Genomic DNA, 25,892 nt, shown 5'->3' with positions numbered 1-25,892 from the left:
TTGATCTTATCTTGGTATATGGTGTTAAGTGTGGATCCATATCTAATTTCTGCCATACTAATTTCCAGTTTTCCCAACAGTTTTTTCCGAATAATGAATTTTTATCCCTAATGTTGGAATCTTTGGGTTTGTCAAAGATTAGATTGCTATAGATGTACCCTTTTTTGTCCTTTGTATCTAATCTGTTCCACTGATCTACCGGTCTATTTTGTAGCCAATACCAAATGGTTTTGGTGACTGCTGCTATATAATATAGCTTTAGATCAGGTACACTTAGACCACCTTCCTCTGAGTTTTTTTTCATTAGTTCCCTTGCAATTCTCGACCTTTTATTCTTCCATATGAATTTTGTTGTTATTTTTTCTAGGTCATTAAAATAGTTTCTTGGGAGTCTGATTGGTATAGCACTAAATAAATAGATTAGTTTGGGGAGTATTGTCATCTTTATTATATTCGCTCGGCCTATCCAAGAGCACTTAATGTCTTTCCAATTATTTAAATCTGATTTTATTTTTGTGGCAAGTGTTTTGTAATTTTTCTCATATAATTCCTGACTTTCCTTTGGTAGATGGATTCCCAAATATTTTATACTCTCAACATTTGTTTGGAATGGAATTTCTCTTTGTATCTCTTGCTGTTGCATTTTGTTAGTGATATATAAAAATGCCGAGGATTTATGTGGATTTATTTTGTATCCTGCCACTTTGCTGAAATTTTGAATTATTTCTAGTAGCTTTTTAGCAGAGTCTTTGGGGTTCTCTAAGTATACCATCATGTCATCTGCAAAAAGTGATAGTTTAATTTCCTCATTTCCTACTCTAATTCCTTGAATCTCTTTCTCGGCTCTTATTGCCGAGGCTAGCGTTTCTAGTACTATATTGAATAGTAATGGTGATAGTGGGCAACCTTGTTTCACTCCTGATCTTACTGGGAAAGGTTGCAGTTTATTTCTATTGCATATTATGCTTACTGACGGTCTTAAATATATACTCCTGATTATTCTAAGGAATAATCCATTTATTCCTATACTCTCAAGAGTTTTTAGTAGGAATGGATGTTGGATTTTGTCAAATGCTTTTTCTGCATCTATTGAGATGATCATATGGTTCTTATTAATTTGATTATTAATATGGTCAATTATATTAATAGTTTTCCTACTATTAAACCAGCCCTGCATTCCTGGAATAAATCCTACTTGATCATAGTGTATTATCTTGGAGATGATTTTCTGAAGTCTTTTTGCTAATGTCTTATTTAAGATTTTAGCATCAATATTCATTAAGGAGATTGGTCTATAATTTTCTTTCTCAGTTTTCGATCTACCAGGTTTAGGTATCAGTACCATGTCTGTGTCATAAAAGGAGTTTGGTAGGACTCCTTCATCCCCTATTTTTTCAAATAATTTATATAACATTGGGGCTAATTGTTCTTTAAATGTTTGGTAGAATTCACATGTGAATCCATCTGGCCCTGGGGATTTTTTCCTGGGGAGTTGATTAATAGCTTGTTCTATTTCTTTTTCTGAAATGGGACTATTTAAGCAATTTATCTCCTCCTCTGTTAATCTAGGGAGCCTATATTTTTGGAGAAAGTCATCCATTTCACTTAAGTTATCAAATTTATTGGCATAAAGTTGGGCAAAGTAACTCCTTATTATTTCTCTAATTTCCTCTTCATTGGTGGAAAGATCCCCCTTTTCATTTGTAAGACTATCAATTTGATTTTCCTCTTTCTTTTTTTTTGATCAAATTTACCAAAGGTTTATCTATTTTATTGGCTTTTTCATAAAACCAACTCTTGGTTTTATTTATTAATTCAATAGTTTTTTTACTTTCGATTTTATTGATTTCTCCTTTTAATTTTTGTATTTCGAGTTTAATTTTTGGTTGGGGGTTTACAATTTGGTCTTTTTCTAGCCTTTTAAGTTGTAAGCCCAATTCGTTAATCTTCTCTTTCTCAATTTTCTTCAAATAAGCCTCTAAAGATATAAAATTTCCCCTTATTACTGCTTTAGCTGCATCCCAAAGATTTTGATATGATGTCTCATCATTATCATTATCTTGGGTGAAATTGTTAATTGTTTCTATAATTTGCTCTTTCACCCAGTCATTCTTTAAGATGAGATTATTCAGTTTCCAATTACTTTTTGGTCTATTTACCCCTAACTTTTTACTGAATGTAGCTTTTATTGCATTGTGATCTGAGAAGAAGGCATTTATTATTTCTGCCTTCCTACATTTAATTTTGAGATCTTTATGTCCTAATATATGGTCAATTTTTGTATAGGATCCATGAACTGCTGAGAAGAAAGTATATTCCTTCCTATTGCCATTCAGTTTTCTCCAAAGGTCTATCATACCTAGTTTTTCTAATGTTCTATTTACTTTTTTAATTTCTTTCTTGTTTGTTTTGTGGTTTGATTTGTCTAAATCTGAGAGTGCAAGGTTGAGATCTCCCACTATTATAGTTTTACTGTCTATTTCTTCTTGCAGTTCTCTTAACTTTTCCTTTAGAAAGTTAGATGCTATACCACTTGGTGCATATATGTTTAGTATTGATATGGCTTCATTATTTATGCTACCTTTCAGCAGGATATAGTTTCCTTCCTTATCTTTTTTAACGAGATCTACTTCTGCTTTTGCTTGATCTGAGATAAGGATAGCTACCCCTGCTTTTTTGGCTTTACCTGAAGCATAATAGGCTCTGTTCCAACCTTTTACCTTTACTCTGTATGTATCTCCCTGCTTTAAGTGTGTTTCCTGTAGACAACATATTGTAGGGTTCTGCTTTTTGATCCAATCTGCTATCCGTCTCCGTTTGATGGGATCGTTCATCCCATTTACATTTACAGTTAAAATTACTAATTCTGCGTTTCCTGCCATCGTATTATCCCCAGATTATACTTTTTTCCCTTGACCCCCCTGATCCCCCTCCCCGATATTTAATTTACAGACCCCCCTTGTGACGCGCAACCCTCCCTCTTTTTTTTTTTTTTTTTAGGATCCCTCCCCCCTCCCTCCAAGTCCCTTCACTTATTCTCCTTTTCCTTTCCCCTTTTCCTCTCCCCCCTTTTAATGAGGTGAGAGAAAATTCTCTGAAAAACAAATATGCTAATTATTTACTCTTTGAGCCTCTTCTGATGAGAGTAAGATTCACACAATGATTCTCCCCCTCACTAAGTTCCCTCAGATATGGTGTATTTTCTATGTCTCTTCCTGGGATGTAGTTTCCCTCTTTTTATCACTCCTTCCCATTTTTCTGAACCAACCTCCTTCCCTTTACCACACCCCCCCTTTTTTTCTTTTATATCAGTAAAATCAAATTATCCTTGAGTATTTTTTATATACCCACAACAGAGTTACAGTTCTCAAGGGTTCTGTGTACCTTTTTCTGTTTCTCTTCAGTCTTGTGGATGTAGATCAAATTTTTTGTTTAAGTCTGGTTTTTTTCTTAGAAACATATAGAATTCCTCTGTTTCATTGAATGACCATCTTCTTCCATGGAAAAAGATGCTAAACTTAGCTGGGTAGTTCATTCTTGGTTGCAGTCCTTGATCTTTTGCCTTTTGGAATATCAGGTTCCAGGCCCTTCTATCTTTTAATGTGGAGGCAGCCAGATCTTGGGTGACCCTTATTGTGGCACCTTGGTATTTAAATTGCTTTTTTCTAGCTGCTTGCAGGATTTTCTCCTTTGTGTGGTAATTCTGCAGCTTAGCCACAATATTCCGTGGTGTTCTTTTTTTAGGGTCTATTTCAGAAGGAGTTCGATGAATTCTTTCCACATCTACTTTCCCTTCTGTTTCTATTATCTCTGGACAGTTCTCTTTGATAATTTCCTGTAAAATAGAATCTAGGCTCTTTTTTTGGTCATAGTTTTCTGGAAGTCCAATAATCCGCAGATTATCTCTCCTAGATCTATTTTCCAGGTCTATAGATTTTCCCAGTAAGTATTTGACGTTGTTCTCCAGCTTCTCATTTTTTTTTGTTTTGTTTGACTGATTCTTGGGTTCTCTGTGAATCATTCATTTCTATTTGTTCCATCCTGACTTTTAAGGAGTTATTTTCTTCTTTCACAGTTTTTAGTTCTTTTTGTAAATGCCCAATTTCGTTTTTAAATGAATTATTTTGCTCTATTGAGTTTTTTTTCCATTTCCCTAATTTTTTTTTTTGAGAATTATTTTCTTTTTCCAATTCAGAAATTCTATTTTCTTGAGACTTTTTTATCTTTTCCAATTCAGAAATCCTACTTTCCTGTGTTTTTTTAACCTTTTCTAATTCACTAATTTTGTTTCCCTGCATCTCCTGTGAATTCTTTATTTTTTCCAACTCCAATTTCAGTACGTTGTTATTCTCTATCATAACTTCCCTTTCTTTTCCCCATTTTTCTTCGATCTCCCTCAATTTTTTAAGAGCTTCTTCTAGGAGAGAGTTATGTGATGGGGGGCAGGAATCGTTCCCCTTTAGGTTGTTGTCTGTTGATTCTCTGCTATCAACTTCCTCGGGGTTGGTTACCCGCTCTTTCTCTGTATAGAAGGAATCTATGGTTTTTCTAGCTTTTTTGCTCATACTTAAAAAAATCTTTTGGGGTCTGTCTCTGGGGTAGGAAATTATTTACTTCTTTACCAGCTTCCTCCCAGACCGGATGGATGCAACGGCCCCTGCGCCTGAGCTAAGAGAGAGCTCTGGGAGAGAGTTCCCCACCCCCTCCCTGGGAGTGCCTCAGAGATGATTAGCACTACTGTGCTTCGAGGGCGTAGAATAGTGAAGACAGCACGAAGCCCAGCCTATGTGTCCGGGTGGGGAGTGGACGTCTGCAGCAGGTGACGTGAGAAGCCCCTGTGCTCAAACTGGAAGTGTCTGCCAGAAACCGCGGTCCCTAGTTCAAAGGTTCCGCTTCTCTGGGACTTCCTGGAGCTGAGTTCCACTCCCTCCAGCTAAGCTAGGCAGGGTGTGTTGCCTTGGGCCGTATCCACCCACTTGTCAATCTCTTAACTATTCTCAGGTGGTAGCTGAGGCCACACCCCCTGGTGCCAATTCTCTGCTGAGTCACCCCCCCGGGTCGGGGAAAATCTAATTTGTTTTAAAATATTTTGGCTTTCTCTTCTGAACTGCTAAATAATTAGCAGAGAAGAGCTAACAGCCTGTGCCAGATTCCTTTACCTCAGTGGCTTCTCTGATCCCAGAGCCCTTCCCAGCGCAATGGGCGCAGTGTGCCACTACCCCACCGTCTGTGCTGGTCTCTCTTATTCCTCCCCTGAGAACTGACCTTTCCTGTTGAAACTCCAGATTCTCTTCAGCTGGTAAATCGTGCTTCCAGTCCTTGTGGTATCTATCAGTCCTGAGCTAATTTTGAGACTTAATTTATCTAATTGGTTGTGAGGGAGTGAGGACGTTCACTGAGTCGTGTGTTTCTTCTCCGCCATCTTGGCTCCGCCCTCCATGATTTGATTTCTTTATCCACTCTGTCTTTAAATGTGTGGGATGACTTCTCCAGACTCTCTTGCCAAGCTTTCCTTTCCTTTTCCCATTTCTCTTCTAGCTCTCATAGAGCCTTTTTGATTTCCTCTATGAGAATTTTGTGTATTGAGCAGCAGATCATATCTTCCTTAGGGGATTCCTCTGGAGACAGTCTGCTTTTAGTCTCCTTAGGGTTTGAAGTCTGCTCTCTATCCATACAGAAGCTGTCAATGGTTAGAGCCCCTTTAAATTTTTTGTTCCTTTTGTCAGAGCGGGAATGGGAGAAAACAAATTGCCAAGAGAAACAATTGGTCTGTTTCTGGGGTGGGGGTTTGGGGCTGGATGGTGTAAGCGAGCTTTCTCTACAGACTGTGGGAGACAGCAGCGAGGAGCTAACAGGACAGTGATGGATGCACTGTGTCTCTGCTCTGAGCGTCTGAGAACATGTTGAGTCACTGTGGGTGGGGGTGGGGATGGCCGGGTCCCAAGACACGCTAGCTTTCTGGGGTTTTTTTCTTCACCTCCGGTGTTTACACTTTCTCTGCTGATCCTGCCTTACTGCCAAGAAGGACTATCCACACTGGGTTAAAGGTCGTTCTGGGGAAGAGATCGCACCCCTCCCCCCTCAGGTCTGAGCTGTGTGAGCTGCCTGCCTTGCTCTGGCTGCTTGCCCTCAGTCTGCACTCTGTCTGTTTGTCCCCTCCCCCAAACAAACACAGACCTTTTCTGGCGAATTTCAAGGATGTCTTCTGTTGGTGATTATTTGTAGGGTTTTTTCCTGGCCAAGCATTAATTCCAAGGCTTGTCATGAAGTAAATGCTGACAGAAAGTGCGCAGCTCAAGCAGCTGTCTGCCTCCACACCGCCATCTTGACCCGGAAGTTACTTTATTTTTGCTTAACACGCATTGTGTACCACAACTTGTTCAGCCATTCCTCAATTGATGGGCATCTACTCATTTTTCAATTCTTTTTGTGATAGCAAAGAATTAGAAACTAAGTAAATGTCCATTCAATAGTCTTGATAGTTGTCCCTAACTCCAGCTTCCTCTGTCTCCAGTCCATTTTCTATGTGCAGGTGACAAAGTGATTTCTTAAAGCACAGGCTTGACCATGTCACTCCCCTCCTTTCTCAAGCAGCTTTTTGTTAGCTTCTGTTATGCTTTAAAAATCATTATATGTATTAATATGGGAAATATTGGAAATTTCTTCAAGCAAGTATTTATTAAAAATCCCATGTGACTTCATGCCAAAAAATAAATGTTGAAACCTTCAGACATAGAACTTGTAGTATTCAGCCAATGAACATCTATTTGTTTCCTTATGTATATTTAGCTCTGCTGGGCATTGGGCTACTCAATCTACTCCATCTCCCCCCTCCACCTTTGGCTAGTCTGTCTCCCTCTTTGTGCTTCATTCCCTTGTCATTTCTGCCTTTCAGAATTCTTTGCTTCTTTCAGCACAGTTTCTATGTGAAGTCTTTCTAATACCTGCAATTACTATTTGTACAACTAAAGTAACGTTATGTTTACTCTCTATTTTATATCTATTTACATTGTCTCCCTTAGGAAACACATCTTTTTTGTCTATTTTTTTTTTGTAATTACCTACAGGAAGCAGTGTCTTTTGTGTTTTTGTCTTTGGATCCCCCAGCCTGGTACAGCATCATGTGCGTGGTAAATGTTTAATACATGCTTGTTGGTTGATTAATTGATGGTGCTAGTTGGAAAAGCTTTTTTGGAGAAAGTGAATGTTGATCTTGATCCTCAGGGAATGGAAGATAATTGAGAGAGTGTGCCAAGTAGAGAGAATATTATGAACAGATGTAGATGAGCAGGATATGTGTGAGCATCAGCAGAGCAAGACTGTCTGGGGAGGATGGGCTATGCGGTGGTGTAAAGAAATACTTGGTTAAGGTTGTTAACTTAACAAGGCCTTGTTGGGCCTTGAAGGCTTGGATAAGTTGTATTTGAGAGAGTTGCAAGAGGTAACTACTTTAAGTTCTTGGCAGCTAGGTTACCTGAGTTCATATACATGCTCAGCCATTTTCTAATCACTTCTGTTTGCTGTCTACAAGTGAGAAAACTATAGACTGTACAGTCTACTCAACTATAAAATGAAGATGATAGTATCCAATTCCCAGGGTCATGATAATTATCAAATGAGATATTTATAAAGTGCTTTGCAGAATTCCTGGCACATATAGGGATTTAGTAAATGCTTATTCTCTTTCCTTTCTCCTTTATTGATCACGATAATATTGTCAGGCTGAAGACTGTAAAAAAAAAAAAACCACATTGTTTTGGTAGTGATGTATGGTATTCTCAATAAAGAGAGTATAAATTATAGTAATTCAAGTATGGAAGCCTAAAATATGGATACTCTTTGCAAAAATATAGAGGATTGGTTATATGAAACATTAGAGAATCTGCAGAATTAATAACATGCCGGTATGAGGGATGGAATCAGAAAAGGGAGGGAGAGTCAAAGTTAATTGCAAACTTGCAAGTTTATGAACTGAGAGATCATAGTCATACTTTGAAGGGGGAAGATTGGTGGGATGTGGTATGGGTATAAAATTAAATTGATTCCGTTTTTCACAGGAAAAGCTTCAGGTGTAAAGACATTCTAGATAGCTAGATGTATCAGGACTAAATGGAGATTTAGTGATTGAATGAAATCCTAGTCCAAGTAAGAGTGTATGAGTTCTTTGAGGTTAGTGTATTGAGGTAGAAGAGCTAATGAACTGGAATTTCCCAGGTGAGGAGGTCGGGGTAAGACAAAGGACAGTGAAAGAGAAATCATTGAGGAAGGAGGAAGATGCCATATTAGTGGAAGCTATCATTTAGGAGGAAACAAAGTTACCCTGAACTTATAAGGAAATTACCCTGAACTATTAAGGAAATTACAAAAACCACAATCGGTCATATTACTTTCTTTGTATATAGCACTTTTTGGATTTACTTTCACATACTGTGGCATTTATATAAAGTGGCTTGAATGAAAGCTTCAGTTGAATTGAAGGAATTTTAAAGAAAGCTCAACAGATAAAAATGTGGTTGCCATATCACCAGAGAAATCTTTTTCAAGTCTGATTCTTTTGTCCAAATTTTCTAAATTGCTTACCTGGCAATATGAGTTGAATAGTGAAAAATCTTTTGTTACATTGTATGATTCTGGTCTTTCATATTTTCAAAACTTCTATATATGATTTCATGAATAAAATGGTTTCTAAATATTTTAGTATAGATTTGAAAATCTTGCCACCAGATGTCAATGTAACCTAAAACATTCAGTGTTAGCATATACATTTGCTATACACATTTTATATTGTCTTTTAATTTATATTATTTTCCCTCATTTTTGTGCCATCTCTCCTTGAAGTTAATTCTACTTGTCTCCTTTATTTAGTAAATTGAACAATCATACTTTAGTAATAGACTAAAAATGAAGTAGCTCATATCCTTAACTTCCCATATTTTGTAAAAATCCCATGCTTCCCATCCACAAATTTCTTAAGTTAATTGCTATAGAGTTGATTGTTTGAATAAAAGATTGAAGAATAGCAGCAGGTGGACAGTTAAAAAAATTCTTATTTTTACAATTTGATCCTTGAAAGAAGAAATTTTAGAGATCACTGTTCCACTTCCAAGATCCTTGTATTCCTAACTTCATATCACCAGTAGCAAAGAAGTTTAACCATTTGTTTAAGGTTTTTTGGTTTTTTTTTTTGGGGGGGGGATTATGCCTTTCTTTGGTATACAGAACTTGAGAGACTCACTCTACCAAAGCAAATCTATAATGGCAGCGCACAACTTCAAGCCTTAAGAGTTGGGCCCCTTAAATTCACATCTTAAATGAACCTGATGTGCTCAATGAACAAGTATATATTAAGGTTGGAAACTGAACCCAAGTCTTTGTAACCATGTGGCCACAGGCAAATCCTATGATTTCACTTCTGCCTCTTAGAATTCCTTATTTTTTCTAAGACTTCTTAAGTTCCATTTTCTAAGTGAAGCACTTTTTTTTTTTATCCCACCATCAGTACTCTCTTTCCCAAAAAACAAACAAACAAACAAACAAAAAAACCAAACAACAACCTTGTACTTGTTAATATAATTTGTATATACTTTTAATTATCAGCCCATAATTTTTTATTGGACATCTATTATCAGGTACTGTGATAAATACTGGGAATATGAAGAAAGGCAGACAACAGTCCCTGAATTTGGGTAATAGAGAAGAGAGCATATAAATAACTGCATACAAACAAGATATCTACAGAATAAATTGGAGATCATCAACAGAGAGAAGGGACTGACAATAAGAGGGATCAAAAAAGCCTTTTTATAAGGGGGTGATATTTTAATTGAACTTGATGGAAGTCTAGAATCAGAGATGAAATAGACCAGTCCAGCCATGGACAGGAAGTACAAATCCCTGGAGTTGTGAGCAGAGGTTTTTTTTTTTGTTTTTTTTTTCCCAAGGAACAGCAAGATCATCATTGTCAACAGATCAGAGTTCTTAGAATGTAGAAGCGAATTGGAGAAGTTGAGGGGATGTTATAAAAGGTTCTGGATGTCAGAGAGGTAGGTTGTTTTTTTGTTTTTTTAATCCTGGAGGTGATAGGATGCCACTGTGGAGTTTATTGATTTAGGTTATGGGTGACAGTCAAACTTGAGAAGATTAATTCAACAATTGATATAATTGTAGGGAGTAGGGAGTAGATGAGGCAGGGAACACAAATGAAAAGGTGATTGTAATAGTCCAGCTATATTGTGATAAGGTGTTTTACTAGCATGGTAACTGTGTCAGAGGGAAGTCAAGAAGTTAATAGTTAATAATAAGAGAAGTCAAGGTTAATATTTTAATTGTGAGTCTGGGTAACTCAAGAGAATTGTGTTGAGCTCAACAGGAATAGGGAAGTTTGGAATGTGGGAGATTTTGGGAGCAGAGATACTGAATTTAGTTATGGCCATGTAAGGTGTCAGGTATCCATTGATATCCAGGTCGAAATGTCAAAAACACAGTTGGAAATGAAAGACTAAATCAGATGTGAAGCCAGGGCTGAACCAGGAAAAAAATATAATTAAATCCATAGTTGTTCATTGTTCCTAGTCATTCTTAGGGCACAAGCCATTCACCAACCAAGGGGCATCTGTTTTATTTCCGGTTTTTTTCTATTACAAATAATGCTGCTATAAACACTGTGATTTATATGGGACCGTTCTATCTTTGACCTCTTTGGGATATGGGCCTAGCAATGGATTCTCTGGGTCAAAAACTGACATTTTAGCCACTTAAAATTTCTTATATGTATATATGTGAATACATATTTTAATTACATGTAAAAACAGTCCTTAACATTTGTATTTTTTAAATTGAGTCCTAAATCCTTTCCCTCTCTCCTTCCCCTCTTCTCACATTGAGAAGACAATTTTATATAGATTATATATGCAGTCATGGAAAACATTTCCTTATTAGCCATGTTGCAAAAGAAAATACAGATCATGAAAAATTTAAAAATTAAGTGCTTAAATCTGCATCCAGATTCCACCAGTTCTTTCTCTGGTGTTTCTGGTTAATTTTTCATTAAATCCTTTGAAAGTGTCTTAGATGATCATATTGCGGAGAATAGCCAAGTCATTTTCAATTCATCATCATACCTTGTTACTGGTTCTGCTTACGTGATTTTTGCATCAGTTTATGTAAATCTTTCCTAGGGCATTCTTTAGGGCATTCTAGGCCACAAATTCATTACTGAATTGATGGGTATTTCCTCAATTTCCTATTTTTTCCACCACAAGAAACATGCCTATCTAACAGATAGCTATCTAACTTTGGGACACAGAACTAGTGGTACTGCTAGGTCAAAAGGTATGCAGAGTTTGAAATAGCCCTTGGGCAAATGGTTCTCCAGAATGGTTGAATTGGTCCCAACACAAATGAACCAACTGTCTTTGTGTCCCAATTTTTCCACATCTCTTCCTGCATATCTCATTTTTCTTTCTGTCATTTTAATAGGTGTGAGTTATTTTTTAGCCATTTTTTCTTAGCATAATTCCACATTGCTTTTGTCAATGATTGGGCCAATTCCCAGGTCCACCAACAGTGTGATAGGGTGCCTATTTTTACAAAATCTCTCCAAAATCTCTCCAGCACTATCTTGTCCAATTAAGTGTAAAGTGAAACTTTGGAATTATTTTGATTTTCATCTCTTTTATTAGTGATTTGGTATATTATTTCTATTTGAGTGTTTACATTCATTGACTCCATTCATTTGGGAACACCTCTTGGTCCTGTGTATTAGTTCCTCATATATTGTGTATATCAATATATGTCAACTTAGTTATGTCTTAGAGTTGATCTAAGTTTTGAATTCTATTTTAGTTTTTAACATAGTTTCAAGATGTTCTCAAGGATTGAAAATATATAAAAACAATTAAAAACAATTAGGAAGGCAGAAAATTTCCACAATTCAAATCTTGGTTCCAAAACTAAATAGCACTTTTAATAAACACCTTTCTCCTTAGGAATACCTCTACCTTTGCTATTTTCTTTGAATGGAGGCTATAGAGTTTTGACTAAAAATGTAAAAAAAGAAAAGTAAAAAGCAATTGGGGCATTTCTTCAGCATGCCACAAAATCACCATGTTCATGTAATGAAGTACAGGGTAGAGAAATGAACAAACCAGAACAAAATTCCTTGAAGTCAGTTATGACTTTTGACAGGAAAGTTTATTAGCAAGAGGCAGAATCCTTTTAGCAGAAATAGCACATAATGCATAGATATGAGAAATGAACAATTTGTGTGGAAGGAATACCAGAGCATTATCTGATTGGTTTTACAGTTTTGGCCATGGGATCTTTTTAAAATTTTTAAATTTATTTTATTATATTTAGTGCCTTTAGTGTCTCTCCCTATCCCTGTCCCATACAGCCATTCCCATATGATGGATTTTTTTTAAAGAAGAAAAAGTCAGTGTAACTAATACACTGTAATAAAAAGTATGAAAATGTGTGCAATTTACTACATTTGAGGTGGAATCTCATTTATTTTTCTTTTGAACCATATTAGATTTTAATTTTTACTTTTTTTGAGCACATTTAAATTTTTTTCCAGTTATGTATAGAAACAATTTTTTACCTCTTTAAAATGATTTTAGGTCTTTCTCTTCTTCCCCCTTATTGAGAAAGTATTTGATTATACACGTGCAGTGATGTAAAATATTTTTAGTCATATTGTGAAAGAAAACGCAAGCTCCTTAAAAACCCTAAGAAAAATAAATTTTAAAAAATTATGCTTTGATCTGCATTCAGACTTTTTTTCCCCTCTAGAGGTAGATAGCATTTTTCATTTAAGTTCTTTGGAATTATCTTAGATCATTGTTCGCTGAGAGTAGCTAAGTTATTGTGTGTTCATCATTGTGCAATATTATGTACAATGTTCTCTTGATCTTAAGTCTTCCTAAGTTTTTTTCTGAAATCAGTCTGCTATTGAGTTCTTATGGCATAATATTATTCTGTTACAGTCATATCACAACTTGTTCAGCTGTTCCTCAATTAACGATCTTTCCCTTAGTTTCCATTTCTTTGTCACTATAAAAATATTTTTGAATATTTAGGTCCTTTTCCTTTTCTATCTCTTTTGGATGCGAACCTAGTGGTATTGCTGGTTCAAAGCATATGCAAAATTTTATAGTCCTTTGGGCATGGTTTCAAATTGCTCTCCAAAATGTTTGGATCACTTTACAACTTGGTACAACCATTAGTGTTCCAATTTTCTATCATGACCAATATTTATCATTTTCTTTCTAATAATTAGATAGCTTTGATTTCTTCACCTGAAAGCTGCCTGTTCATATTCTTTGATCATTTACCAATTGGGGAATGATTTGTATTCTTATAAATTTGACCTAGTTCTTGATATATTTCAAAAATGAAGCCTTTATGATATTGTTATAAATCGTTATAAAACTACCACCTCACTTTTCTGCTTTCCTTAAAATCTTGACTTGCTTTTGTTTGGGCAAACCTTTTAATTAATCAAAATCAATCCATTTTGCATTTCATTTCTGTCTGGTGACAAATTCTTCCCTTATTCATAGAGAAAAAAAGTAAACTGCTCTACATGTCCTTATTTATGCTCATGGTATCACCTTTTATGTCTAAATTATGTAATTCGTTCTATCTCCTTGTTTTATGGGTAAATTTATCCTATTTACATTCAAAGTTATGATTACTATTGTTACTTCCATCCTACTTTCTCCGTTTGTCCTGTTTTTTTCCTTTTACTCCTTACTATTTCTCCTGTGAAATTATTTTAATTTTCTTAGGATATCATCCTGTTATAGTTAATTCACATCTGTGCCCTTTGACTATGTAGATTCCTAAAACTGCCCTAATGATTTCTTGGGAGTTCTTAGGTGTTGCAAGTGTCATCTTCCCATGTAGGAATGCAGTTATTAATGTTATTGAATCCTTTATGATTTCTCTTTGTTAGCTTTTTATGCATCTCTTGGGTTTTGCATAAGTTTTCTGTTTATTTTTGGTCTTATCAGGGATACTTGAAACTTCTCTATTTCATTACTATTATTATTTCCCCTATCCTTTTTCCCTCACTCAGTTTTACTGGGTAGTTGAGTCTTGATTATCTTTGCTATCTGGAGTATCATTCCAAGCCCTGTTTTGAGTGTGACTCTACAATATTAGAATTGTTTATTTCTGGCTCCTTGCAATAATTTTTTTTCTTGACCTGGGAAGATCTGAAATTCAGCTTAAATATTTCTGGGAATTTTCAATTTGGGATCTGTTTCAGGAGTTGATTGTGGGTGGAATCTTTCAATTTCTGTTTTACCCTCTGGTTCTAGGATATCAGGTCAGTTTCCTTGGAAAGATGATGTTTAAGCTCTTTTTGGTCAGGGATTTCAGGTGTTGCACTCTCTTGAATCTATTATCCAAACCTATTGTTTTTCCAGTGATATTTCACATTTTCTTCATTTTTTTCATTCTTTTTATTTTCTTGATGTCTCATGGATCCATCAGCTTTAACTTGCTCAAATCTATTTTTAAAGTCATTTTCTTCAGTGAATTTTTGAAATTTTTGGATTTTTTTCCCCATTTGGTCAATTTTACTTTTTAAGTAGTTCAGTGGATTTTTGTGCATCTTTTACCATTTGGCCTATTCTCTTTTTAAGGTGATTTTCTTTAATATTTTTTGGTGTCTTCTTCACTAAGGTGTTGATCTTTCTTAATTTTCTTGTGTCACTCATTTCTTTTCCGAGTATTTTAAACCGTTCTTATTTGAATTTTAAAATCCTTTTTGAGCTCCTCTAGGAATTCGTTATTGTCCTGAGACCAATTTACATTTTTCTGTGGTTTTGGATGTGGCACTTTTGACTTTGTTGCCTTTTTCTATGCTTGTGTTTTGATCATAGGAACTTTCTATATTTAGATTATTTGTTGTTGCTCTACAATGGCGACAGCACTATCCCAAGATTCAGGTTTTTTATTCTGCTTTTTTCAGAGCTAGATCTGGAAGCTTTTAGTTCTTCCAGTATTGTATGATCTAAGAGAGGTGTGGTCACTGCTATCTTAGCCTGTGTTCTGATCTGTGAATGATCTTTTCCATCCTATAATTGTGATCAGAGTTCCTGCTCTTCTGTGACCATATGCTGTAATAATAATGCTCTTCCTCAGCCTGGGACTTTGATCCAGAGCTGCAACATGGTTTCAACTAGGAGGATGACAACATAGTCCTCCTGCTCCCAGTGCCAGTAGAAAGTTCTTTATGATTTCCTTTTGAGCAGCTGTATGAACCTCTTACTGTGGGTTACCTTTCTACCTTTTTAACACAATAAAATCAAATTATACCTGTATGACAATACAGATCTCAAGAAGTAAAACATATCTTCCTACATAGGGAAGATAGAACTTTTACAAGAAAGTTGTACTTTTGAATTATGCATTTGAAGATCAAATTCTCTGTTCAGTTCTGGTCTTTTCATCTCAAATAAATGAAATTCACCTGTTTCATTGAATATCCATCTTTTTCCCTTAATGATAATGCTCAGTTTTTCTGGAAAGTTAATTCTTGGCTGCAATCCAAGTTCCTGTGCTTTCTGGAATATCAGATTCCATGTACTTTGATCTTTAGAAGTAGAAGCTGCTAAGTCCTGGGTAATTCTGATTGCATTTCCTCAATATTTGAATTATTTCTTTTTGGCTGCCTGCAATATTTCCTTCTTGATTTGATAATTCTGAAGATTGTTATGACTTTCCTTGGAGTTTACATTGCAGGGCCTCTTTCAGGAAGTTTTAGGTCAATTCTTGCAATGGCTATTTTACCCTCTGGTTCTAGGACATGAAGGCAGTTTCAGGCATTTCCTGAAAGATGATGTCTAGACTCTTTATTTCATCATGGTTTTCAGGAAGTCCAAAGAATCCTTAGATTGTCTCTGTCTCTGCTAAATCTATTTTCCATGTAAGATTTTCCAATGAATCATTTTGCATTTTCTTCTTATTTTTTTCATTTTTGTTTTTTGGTTTTGTTTGACTGTTTCCTGAAGTCTCACTGTGTCATTCACTTCCATTTGTTAAATTCTAATTTTCCTTTTATTTCCAGTTATCTTTATTTCATTTTGCATTTGGGTAACTGAACTTTTAAATGTTTTTGTTCACTACATTTTTCCCCCATTTCACAAATTGTTTTTCATTGAATTGGTTTCTCTAAGGAGTTATGTACTTTCTTCCATTTCATCAAATGTATAAAGAGGCATTATATGATTTTTCACTAAATCTATTTTAAAGGAGTTTTCTTCAGATAATTTCTGTGTTTCCTTTTCCAAACTCTCTCGCAAAGTCCTCTTTTCCTTTCTCCATTTTCCTCCTAACTCTCTTTTAAGATCTTTTTTGAATTCTTCCAAGAGAGCCTTATGAGATGGGGCTCAAATCTATCACCCTTTGAGGATTCATCTGGAGATGATTTGCTTTTAGGATCCTCAGGATTAGAGGTCTGTTTTTTTCTTTCCCCATAAAAGCTATCTATAATCAGATTTCTTTTTGCTTTTTTCCTGATTTTTTAAAGGTTGAAGTCTGTTCTTAGGGTAACAGGGAGATTTCACCCAGCTTCCTGTACAAGTGATAGTAGCTTTAGGCTGGGTCAATGACTTCCTTCCAGTGTTGGGTGGCCATGGTTAGGTCCCATGATCTTCTGGAGTTTAGAAGCACGCTATTTACCTTTGTTTTGTATGACTCTCAGCTGAGAGAGTGGCTAATCCACTGGCTTGTACTCGAGACAGAGCAGCCAATGCTGCTATATTTGGCTAAGAGCTTCCTGGTAGATCCTTAGCATGTGGATGGCACACTGTCCTGGGTCCTTACACTGGACCTGTGCAGTCATCCCTTCCCACCATGCCCGGTTGAAGTAAACCTTTTCTGAAGTTCTTCCAAAATATCTATTGCTGGAAATTTGATACAGATCAGAGTTTTGATCTGGTGTTGATGTGAGCTCAGATAAAGACCTGTGCAATCTCTGCCATCTTGGTTCTGCCCCATGTATTTCTCTAGTTCTGCCTTAGACATTTCATTTGACATTTTTATTTTGAAGAATTCAGCTTCCATTTCTTGAAGTCAATGCTCCATTTGGTCATATCAGTTATCTTTTTTTTTTTTTTCGTTTAGCTCCAGGCTCTAAATCAAATGGAAAACAAAGGAAAGAGTTAACATAAAATGCCCGATTCTCACCTGAAAATTATAAGATGTTTGTTACCATATTCTGTTAGTTTTCATTTAAATTTCGGTCTCTGATTTAAAGAACTATTCTGAATTCACAAAAATAAGTTCTAACTTTAAAAGAACTCAAGGACAGGCAAATTAAATTTGAACTTAAAAAGAAGACAACTATTTCTACTGCATGTTAGCTCACTAGTTCATTCTAGTGCTAATATTTTAGATCATAAAAATTTTTGAATAAGAAATAATTTTGAAAGGAAATTACTCCAGAATCCACAAGAATATTTTCTTACAATTAAAACTTTTGGTGAAAAAAAAACGCACAAGCAATTCACCTTTCAATTTTTTAAATTGTAAATTTCAAATTTTTTTTCTTTTTTTTTCTTTCTTTCTTTTTTTTTTTTTTAGCAAATGATATATGGTTATTTCACTTATCATTTCAAAGATAAGGCAAAATAGACACCAGAATTGGTAAATAAAAATCCTTTCAAAATAAGCATTCAGTTCTTGACATGGAAGAATTGAAACAAGCTATCCATCACATTTTACTAAGTTATGCTATTTATTATGTGAATTAACAAAGGGACAGATGTGTTCCCTATTGGAACTCATAAATAATAAGTAAGGAGCCATTAGAAGGAAGATGCTATGAAGTGGAGAGTAACTCATAGTCCTGAAAAGAATTGAGAAAAAAAATCTTTTTCAGAAGCACATCTTTTAGAGGAGCAACCCTCCCCTTAAAGGGGCTCACACCATGTATGGGAGGAGGGCAAATATAAAGGAATAAGGCAGTCTGGGAAACTAAGTTCCAGCATGAGCATTTTAACATTTGCTGACAAGGGAAGAGCATAAGTTGGTTTCAGAATTCACATTAAAAGCCTATTTTCTTTTTTAAAAATCATGATACCAAGCTAATGGAGAGAGAGCAGACAAGCTAAAGAAGGCAGAGAAAAAGATTCTGGATTTAGAATAGAGAAAAAAACCCCACAAAAACCTTCACTTACATGGAAATATTTTAAAAGCATTAAATTGATAAAGTAACCTGTAAGAATAGTAAGATGTTATTTAGTTGTTCCTTAATGTCCAGTTCTCCTTGTGTTTTAATTCAGGTATTTCTAAATGATACTTAACATTAACTTCTTCAAATTCCTTTTCTTCCTTTCCAGCTTGTCATGATTCTTTTGCAGACTTTTGCTAGAAAATGATTCTTCTTGAATTATTTTATTCATTAATTCCAACTGCATAAATTTTGAGAATGCTGCGTCCAATTGTCTTTTAAGGTCTTGAATATGTTTCTATAAAATATCAATTTAGCTAATTACACAAAAGAAAGGTTACAGCTCCAAAATGTTTTTCCTAAATTAATTATTTAAATACATTTAGACACTTCAAAGATAGGATGAAACCATGGAATTACATTACTAGCTTTTATATAAAGTCTGCATAATAAACATTATTTCTTTCCACCTTTCCCCAGGTTAATTGTAATTGTAATTGTAAGTTCTATTGTGGAAACTTTTCCATTGTTACTTGTTCCAAAACCCTTTCCTGGCTAACATTGTATCTCTTGCTTTTGGGAAACTTAGAATGTTAAGAAATCAATTATTTTTGAGAAATATTGATGAGAACTGCAGGACAACAAGTTAATTGACAGTAAAATAAAATATTTCTAAGTAGTCACTTGTCATTATTTAAACAAATAAGGATGGGTTGAGAGAGTAATATGAAATACCAAATCCAAGGTACATGTGAAAAATTCACAAGGACATTCTCTTTGCCAAAAGGTATCTTTATTTATGAGAAGAATTTACGACAAAACAAAAAGATGAAATTGGCCCCAGGAGGGGTAAATAGAAATAGAAATAGATTTGGGAGAGCAATAGAGTTAGCAAAGAAAGGTATTTGGAAGAAACCATTAAAGGAATACGCTATAAGCTGTGAGTACCCTTTTGAATGGCAGGCTAAATGCATAGAAAAGCTTAGCAGTCTAAAGAGTTAGGTATAGTAGGAAGATGTTATGGGAAGAGAGAGAGTTAACTCATAGCTGACTTAGTTCCAGAAAGAACATCATAAGCACACCTTTTATAGGGTAAATATAAACTTGGGGTTTCTCAGGGGAGGAGAGGAAGTATTACAAAAGAGATAAAGGATGCTTATTGAGATATTGAGGGCTTAACCAAACATTCTGCAAGTTTCTATCATAGATATTTTAAAAGGGAGCCTAAGTTCCCAAGATGAGAATTTTAGCATTTCTTGATAAGGAAGAGTTTTGCAATTCACATATATAGTATATGTATAGTACCAGTACACCATAGCACCAATTTGCAAATGTTATCTCATAAAAGCTCTTTAGGGCTTTCCCCTTACTTTAGGTAGATATCAGAACTGAGGAAATGTCTCAATATCATCAAATACTAGAATCTTAAAAAAATAACCCAGTAGCTTTAGATGAATTCATTTATTAGTCATTTTTCCAGGAGGAGGAAAATCTTTCCTTCCCTAAAATAGAAAAATAATGTATGGAGAATATTGTATTGTAAGTGTTTTAATTCATTTACTGGTAGAAGGTATTGAAAATCTATAACTTCCTTCTCTTAAATCAATTTAAGTCCTGTTTTATAGAGTGAATCTTTAACTTTTACATCAATTTACATTATGAACTTTCTTAACGGCAATAGTGATCACCTTGCAATCAAACTATTGCTTTATTTATGCTTTGTCATTTTAAAATCTCTTAAAGCAATACTCTTTTCAAATTGTTTCTGCCTAGTAGTCATCTTTTGGTGTAGTATTTTTATTTTTAGGATTGTAGCAGAGCTCTGTGTTCTAAGAGGCCCTGCAGATATTGCCCCTAAATGTTTCAGCACTTCAAAAAGTTTTTTAGAAACCACCTATTTCTCTTAGAAAATTGTTTCTTTCCATCTTTGCAAACCCAACCTCAGTGTATCCAATCAGAAAGCCAAGTTATGGCATCAAATGATAATCTGATGTGATGCCAATATTAATAATTATACAGAGAAAAAAAATTCATCTCTCCCATAACAATGATTAACACCACCAGCATCCCAAATCAATGTGAATTGTATTTGAATATCATATTACATTAACAACTGGATTTTTTACAATTAAAATTCTTACCATATTCTACCACTTAAAAAAAAAAAGGTTTTTAAAATGAGGAAAACTAAATCCCAGAGATGACTTACAAAATAGAAATTGATAGTTTCCCAAATGTTTTCATCTTGCTCTCCTGAATTTTCAAATGTGGCACATTCCATTTTAAATCTACAAAAGTAAATATAATTGTCACAAAATTTTGAAGAACTTTTTTAAAATTAATTTAATTTAATAATTTCCTATAAGGTTCAAGATCTCACTTGCAAAGCCTGGAAGATAGATTTAAAGAGAAGTAAAAGAGGCTCCAATTTGGTTTAATTAGAATGAAAACAACATGCACAGGTAAACATGTGAATGCAGTATATTTGGAGTAAATACAAAGTAACTGCAAAAAGGAATTAAAAAAGGAATACAGAAAGTCTTATTTAAGTGTTTTTTTGGGGTGAGTTTTGATTAGAACTAGGCATTTGCAAGAGGTATATTCCATATTGTGGAATATGCAAATGCATGGAGATCAAAGGCAAACAGAATTTGGAATCTGGGATATAAATATCAAGAAAAACAGCACTTCCTTCTAAGAAACTTTTATTTGTATATATCCAGTCCTATCTTCATATATAATGACATATTTAGACAAGAATATGTATCTATTTTAAGACACTTTCCTAAAACATTGTGATCTAAAAATCTCTGTGATTTGGAGTTGTGATTTCCTTGGTGTAGGAAGATACTGTCTACCTATTCAAACCTGCAAGCTCAAGTCTTCTTAAGTTTCTTGCCAGCACTGAGAGGTTCAGACTGTGACTCAGGCTCACAGTCAGTATATGTCAGAATCAGGATTTGAACTCTCCCCACTAAACTCAGTTCTCTTCTGATTGTTTCTGGAGATCAACTTTGCAAGAAACCTGTATTTTGATAATCCTTCAGAAATTCTTTCAAACCTATAAATTACGCTACACTACAACTGGCTATGAAAAATATATTATTCCTGGGGAAAAACTCCTGATAAGGCACAGTTAGTTAAGATATTTTATGAAAGGACATTTTTTTTGGAAGGGAGGTGCAGTAAGATAGGAACATTTTATTGGAATAGGGAATTCTTCATGAGGAAATTCCTTCTAGCAGTTTGTATCTGTAACAGCTCTTCAATGTATATTTTTTAGAGAACTTTGTGGAAAATAAAACAACTAGCACAGGATGCACAGCAAGTAACAAGTCAGATATATAACATTTCCATGATTTGGTGGTAGGATATATATGTGTGTGTGTGTGTGTGTGTGTGTGTGTGTGTGTGTGTGTGTGTGTCCGCGCAATACCTACATACATATATTTAGCCGTAATTTATATAGCTTATCCTTTGATTTCCCAAAATGGTCAAAGTAAAGCACTTGAGTAAACTGACAACATGAAAACCAGTATTTTCTGAAACATGTCCTCCAAAATCTGATTTCCTACAGCTACATTTCTCATCTCATTTCTCCCTTTATGGGAGGTAAATTCTGATTGGAGCCCAAGGCACTTTTGACATTTCCAGTATTGACTAAAATTTATTTATTTATTCATCTCAAAATAAGTTATACTTAAGCAGATTATTCTCCTTTCCCATTGAAAAAAAGGAATTAAAATAAACAATTGCATGATGTTGTATTATGAATATATTTATCATTTTGATTTGCTCTACAACTAGTCATAGCAGTGAAATATAAAAATGCTTTAATTCTTACTTTTGCATATGCTCTTCTAACTCATTATACTGCTGTGTCTCTCTTTTCTGTTCCTGAGATTCCTGCAACTATAAAAGTTCCAAAATGTTTCAAACTTTTCAACTTTAAAAATGAAATCATAATCTTATCCTTATCTATGAATTAGTGATGCCTATACTTAACTATTAATATAAATTTTACTAGTCCATCAGGTAGTAGTCCATTGCATAGACAAAACGATTGCATTTATATATTCCAAATGTCACTATATTCAATTCATTTTACATGGGCACATACACCTGAAATTACATACGTAGCACTGGACACTTCATTAGTGTAGATCACAGCCTTAAGAATGTTTCTTGGGGTCTTCCAAACCAACACGCTACACTAAAGATGTCTTGTGTACAATGATCAAGGTTATGCTTTTTGGTCTTTTTTTTTTTTTTTTTTTTTTCTTTTCTTGAGGCTGGTTTTAAGTGATTTGCCCAGGGTCACACAGCTAGGAAGTGTTAAGTGTCTGAGGCCAGATTTGAACTCGGGTCCTCCTGAATTCAAGGCTGGTGCTCTATCCACTGTGCCACCTAGCTGCCCCCTCAAGTTTATAAAGCTATATAATGAAAAACTCTGAGCGATAAACACATGTTTTAAGGTAAAGTGACTAGCCTCTGGAAAAGCAAATCTCCAAGCAAAGTGATTTGTCTCTGACTCCCTTCTCTCTCTCCCCTTTCTTCCTTTGTGTCTCCCTACCCTCCCTTCTCCTTCACTCTTTCTCTCTTAAATTACTTCCTTATATAATAAGCTATTTGGTGCTTGTTTACATGATAACTTGTATGAGCTTTTCCTATTTTGCATTGGCTTCAAGTCCGACTGAACATTCTTCAAGGACAAGAGAGCATGGATTTCTCACGATCTTGGTAAGCTAGTCAGAACCTGTCAATATAATTCACAGAACTGACATTCACTAATTGATGGACTAATAATTGAACAAATAATTTTCACCCGATTCTTATTTATCGCTTAAAGTTTGGTACCATTTTGCCCTGAATTCCATTTAACTGAGTTAATCCATATGGACAAAGATTTATTGCTTCCTTGCTATTCCTTATAAAGTTTAGTCCACACCTAGTTCCTAGAGTCCAGCTTGAAAACAAAGGCTTTTATGAAAGTTAATATTTTAATCATTGTGGTCCAAAAGGAATGGGAGGAAAATAAAGAGAATGAGGGATAAGGAAAACAAAGTGATTTGAGAAACAGAACTTATTCCATTCCAATACTTATTTCAAAACTAGAAATATTTCTCAAGCATAGCAATATGAAAGAATAAGTTTTGAAAGGACTGAAACCAGTAATAAACCATTTCTTAGTAAATACCATTATACTGAAGTTAAGCAGGTAAAAGAACTGTTTTTCAACATTAGGAAGTGTTTGTCAAAATATAAGAGACAATGATTACTTTTATAAATAACTGAAAATATTGTTTCTGGCAGAGAAACAAACATTTATTAAGTGCCTATTATGTGTCAGGCACTGTGTTAAGAGCTTTACAATTATTTTCATGTTTGATTCTCACAACAACTCTGGAAGGTAAGTATTATTATCTTTATTTTACAGTTGAAGAAGCTAAGAAAGATTAAGTGACTTCCCCTAGGACAACTCCAAAACTATCCAGATGCAAAGTTCTATTCCTATTTCCATCAAGCAGCCTGTGTGTGTGTGTGTGTGTGTGTGTGTGTGTGTGTGTGTGTGTGTGTTTATTTACATATATAAAAGATATACATGATTTATTTATTCTTACTTAGAAAAAAATCTCATCCCTCTGTGATGATAGATATAAATTATGAGTGAAAATAATTATCCCAATATAGAAATCATATAAATGGATACAAGTCTTGTTCTGTCAGTTTAAATGACAGGTACAAAATATAATATTGGTAAAAACAAAAGTGACGTAGTGAAAACACTTTTCATTAGTCAATGACAAATCACGGAATTTTTATATACGTACTTCACTTTCCATTTGATATATCTTCAGTAGTTGCTTCATTTCCAAAGCCTTTTGTGAAAGCATGGATTCTTCTTTTTGGGAATCTGCAAGTTCTTGTTGAAGCTTTCTTATCATATCCTGATGGAAATATGTACATAGAATTTCTGCTACTAATTTCATATATTAGTATTGGCTTATGGGAAATAAATATACCTTCAAAGTTAACTGATATCAATATTTTTATATAGAACTTAATATAGCATGAACATTTTCATGATTATCATTGATATAGAACTAGGAAAAGCCTTAGGAATCATTTAATGCAACCATTTTGTTTTGTAGTTGAGAAAAATAAGAAAATTAGACTTTTTAAATAAAATTAAGTCATAAAAGTGTCATCGAGAAAAGGATGAGAACTTATTAGGAAGTGTTTGTCAAAATATAAGAGACAATGAATACTTTTATAAATAACTGAAAATATTGTTTCTGGCAGAGAAACAAACATTCATTAAGTGCCTATTATGTGTCAGGCACTGTGTTAAGAGCTTTACAATTATTTTCTTGTTTGATTTTCACAACGACTCTGGAAGGTAAGTATTATTAAGGTAAGTATTATTATCTTTATTTTACAGTTGAAGAAGCTAAGAAAGATTAAGTGACTTCCCCTAGGACAACTCCAAAACTATCCAGATGCAAAGTTCTATTCCTATTTCCATTAAGCAGCCTGTGTGTCTGTGTGTATGTGTGTGTGTGTGTGTGTGTGTTTATTTACATATATAAAAGATATACATGATTTATTTATTCTTACTTAGAAAAAATCTCATCCCTCTGTGATGATAGATATAAATTATGAGTGAAAATAATTATCCCAATATAGAAATCATATAAATGGATACAAGTCTTGTTCTGTCAGTTTAAATGACAGGTACAAAATATAATATTGGTAAAAACAAAAGTGACGTAGTGAAAACACTTTTCATTAGTCAATGACAAATCACGGAATTTTTATATACGTACTTCACTTTCCATTTGATATATCTTCAGTAGTTGCTTCATTTCCAAAGCCTTTTGTGAAAGCATGGATTCTTCTTTTTGGGAATCTGCAAGTTCTTGTTGAAGCTTTCTTATCATATCCTGATGGAAATATGTACATAGAATTTCTGCTACTGATTTCATATATTAGTATTGGCTTATGGGAAATAAATATACCTTCAAAGTTAACTGATATCAATATTTTTATATAGAACTTAATATAGCATGAACATTTTCATGATTATCATTGATATAGAACTAGGAAAAGCCTTAGGAATCATTTAATGCAACCATTTTGTTTTGTAGTTTAGAAAAATAAGAAAATTAGACTTTTTAAATAAAATTAAGTCATAAAAGTGTCATCGAGAAAAGGATGAGAACTTATTAGGAAGTGTTTGTCAAAATATAAGAGACAATGATTACTTTTATAAATAACTGAAAATATTGTTTCTGGCAGAGAAACAAACATTCATTAAGTGCCTATTATGTGTCAGGCACTGTGTTAAGAGCTTTACAATTATTTTCTTGTTTGATTTTCACAACGACTCTGGAACGTAAGTATTATTATCTTTATTTTACAGTTGAAGAAGCTAAGAAAGATTAAGTGAATTCCCCTAGGACAACTCCAAAACTATCCAGATGCAAAGTTCTATTCCTATTTCCATAAAGCAGCCTGTGTGTCTGTGTGTCTGTGTGTCTGTGTGTGTGTGTGTGTTTATTTACATATATAAAAGATATACATGATTTATTTATTCTTACTTAGAAAAAAATCTCATCCCTCTGTGATGATAGATATAAATTATGAGTGAAAATAATTATCCCAATATAGAAATCATATAAATGGATACAAGTCTTGTTCTGTCAGT

General features: G+C 34.3%; 1 protein-coding gene across 8 annotated transcripts in view; it reads right to left on the bottom strand.

Moving 5' to 3' along the window:
- Window positions 1-12,156: 12,156 nt before the first annotated feature.
- LOC141544751 (uncharacterized) overlaps window positions 12,157-25,892 on the bottom strand; it is a 77,935-nt gene continuing 64,199 nt past the window's right edge. For 3 of the 8 annotated variants that reach the window (XM_074271262.1, XM_074271264.1, XM_074271267.1), the window contains 5 exons: window positions 25,012-25,128; window positions 24,016-24,132; window positions 22,029-22,096; window positions 20,394-20,472; window positions 17,766-18,482 (listed from right to left, as the gene is read on the bottom strand). In XM_074271262.1, the coding sequence (XP_074127363.1) occupies window positions 18,303-18,482; window positions 20,394-20,472; window positions 22,029-22,096; window positions 24,016-24,132; window positions 25,012-25,128 (561 nt within the window). In that variant the 3' untranslated portion in view covers window positions 17,766-18,302. Of the gene's footprint in view, window positions 17,146-17,765; window positions 18,483-20,393; window positions 20,473-22,028; window positions 22,097-24,015; window positions 24,133-25,011; window positions 25,129-25,892 lie in introns of those variants that run through there. The other 5 variants (XM_074271263.1, XM_074271265.1, XM_074271266.1 and 2 more) reach the window with 5 other exon arrangements.

The sequence above is a fragment of the Sminthopsis crassicaudata genome, chromosome 5 (assembly GCF_048593235.1).
Source record: "Sminthopsis crassicaudata isolate SCR6 chromosome 5, ASM4859323v1, whole genome shotgun sequence".
NCBI lineage: Eukaryota > Metazoa > Chordata > Mammalia > Dasyuromorphia > Dasyuridae > Sminthopsis > Sminthopsis crassicaudata.
This window is presented reverse-complemented; position numbering and strand designations above follow the sequence as displayed.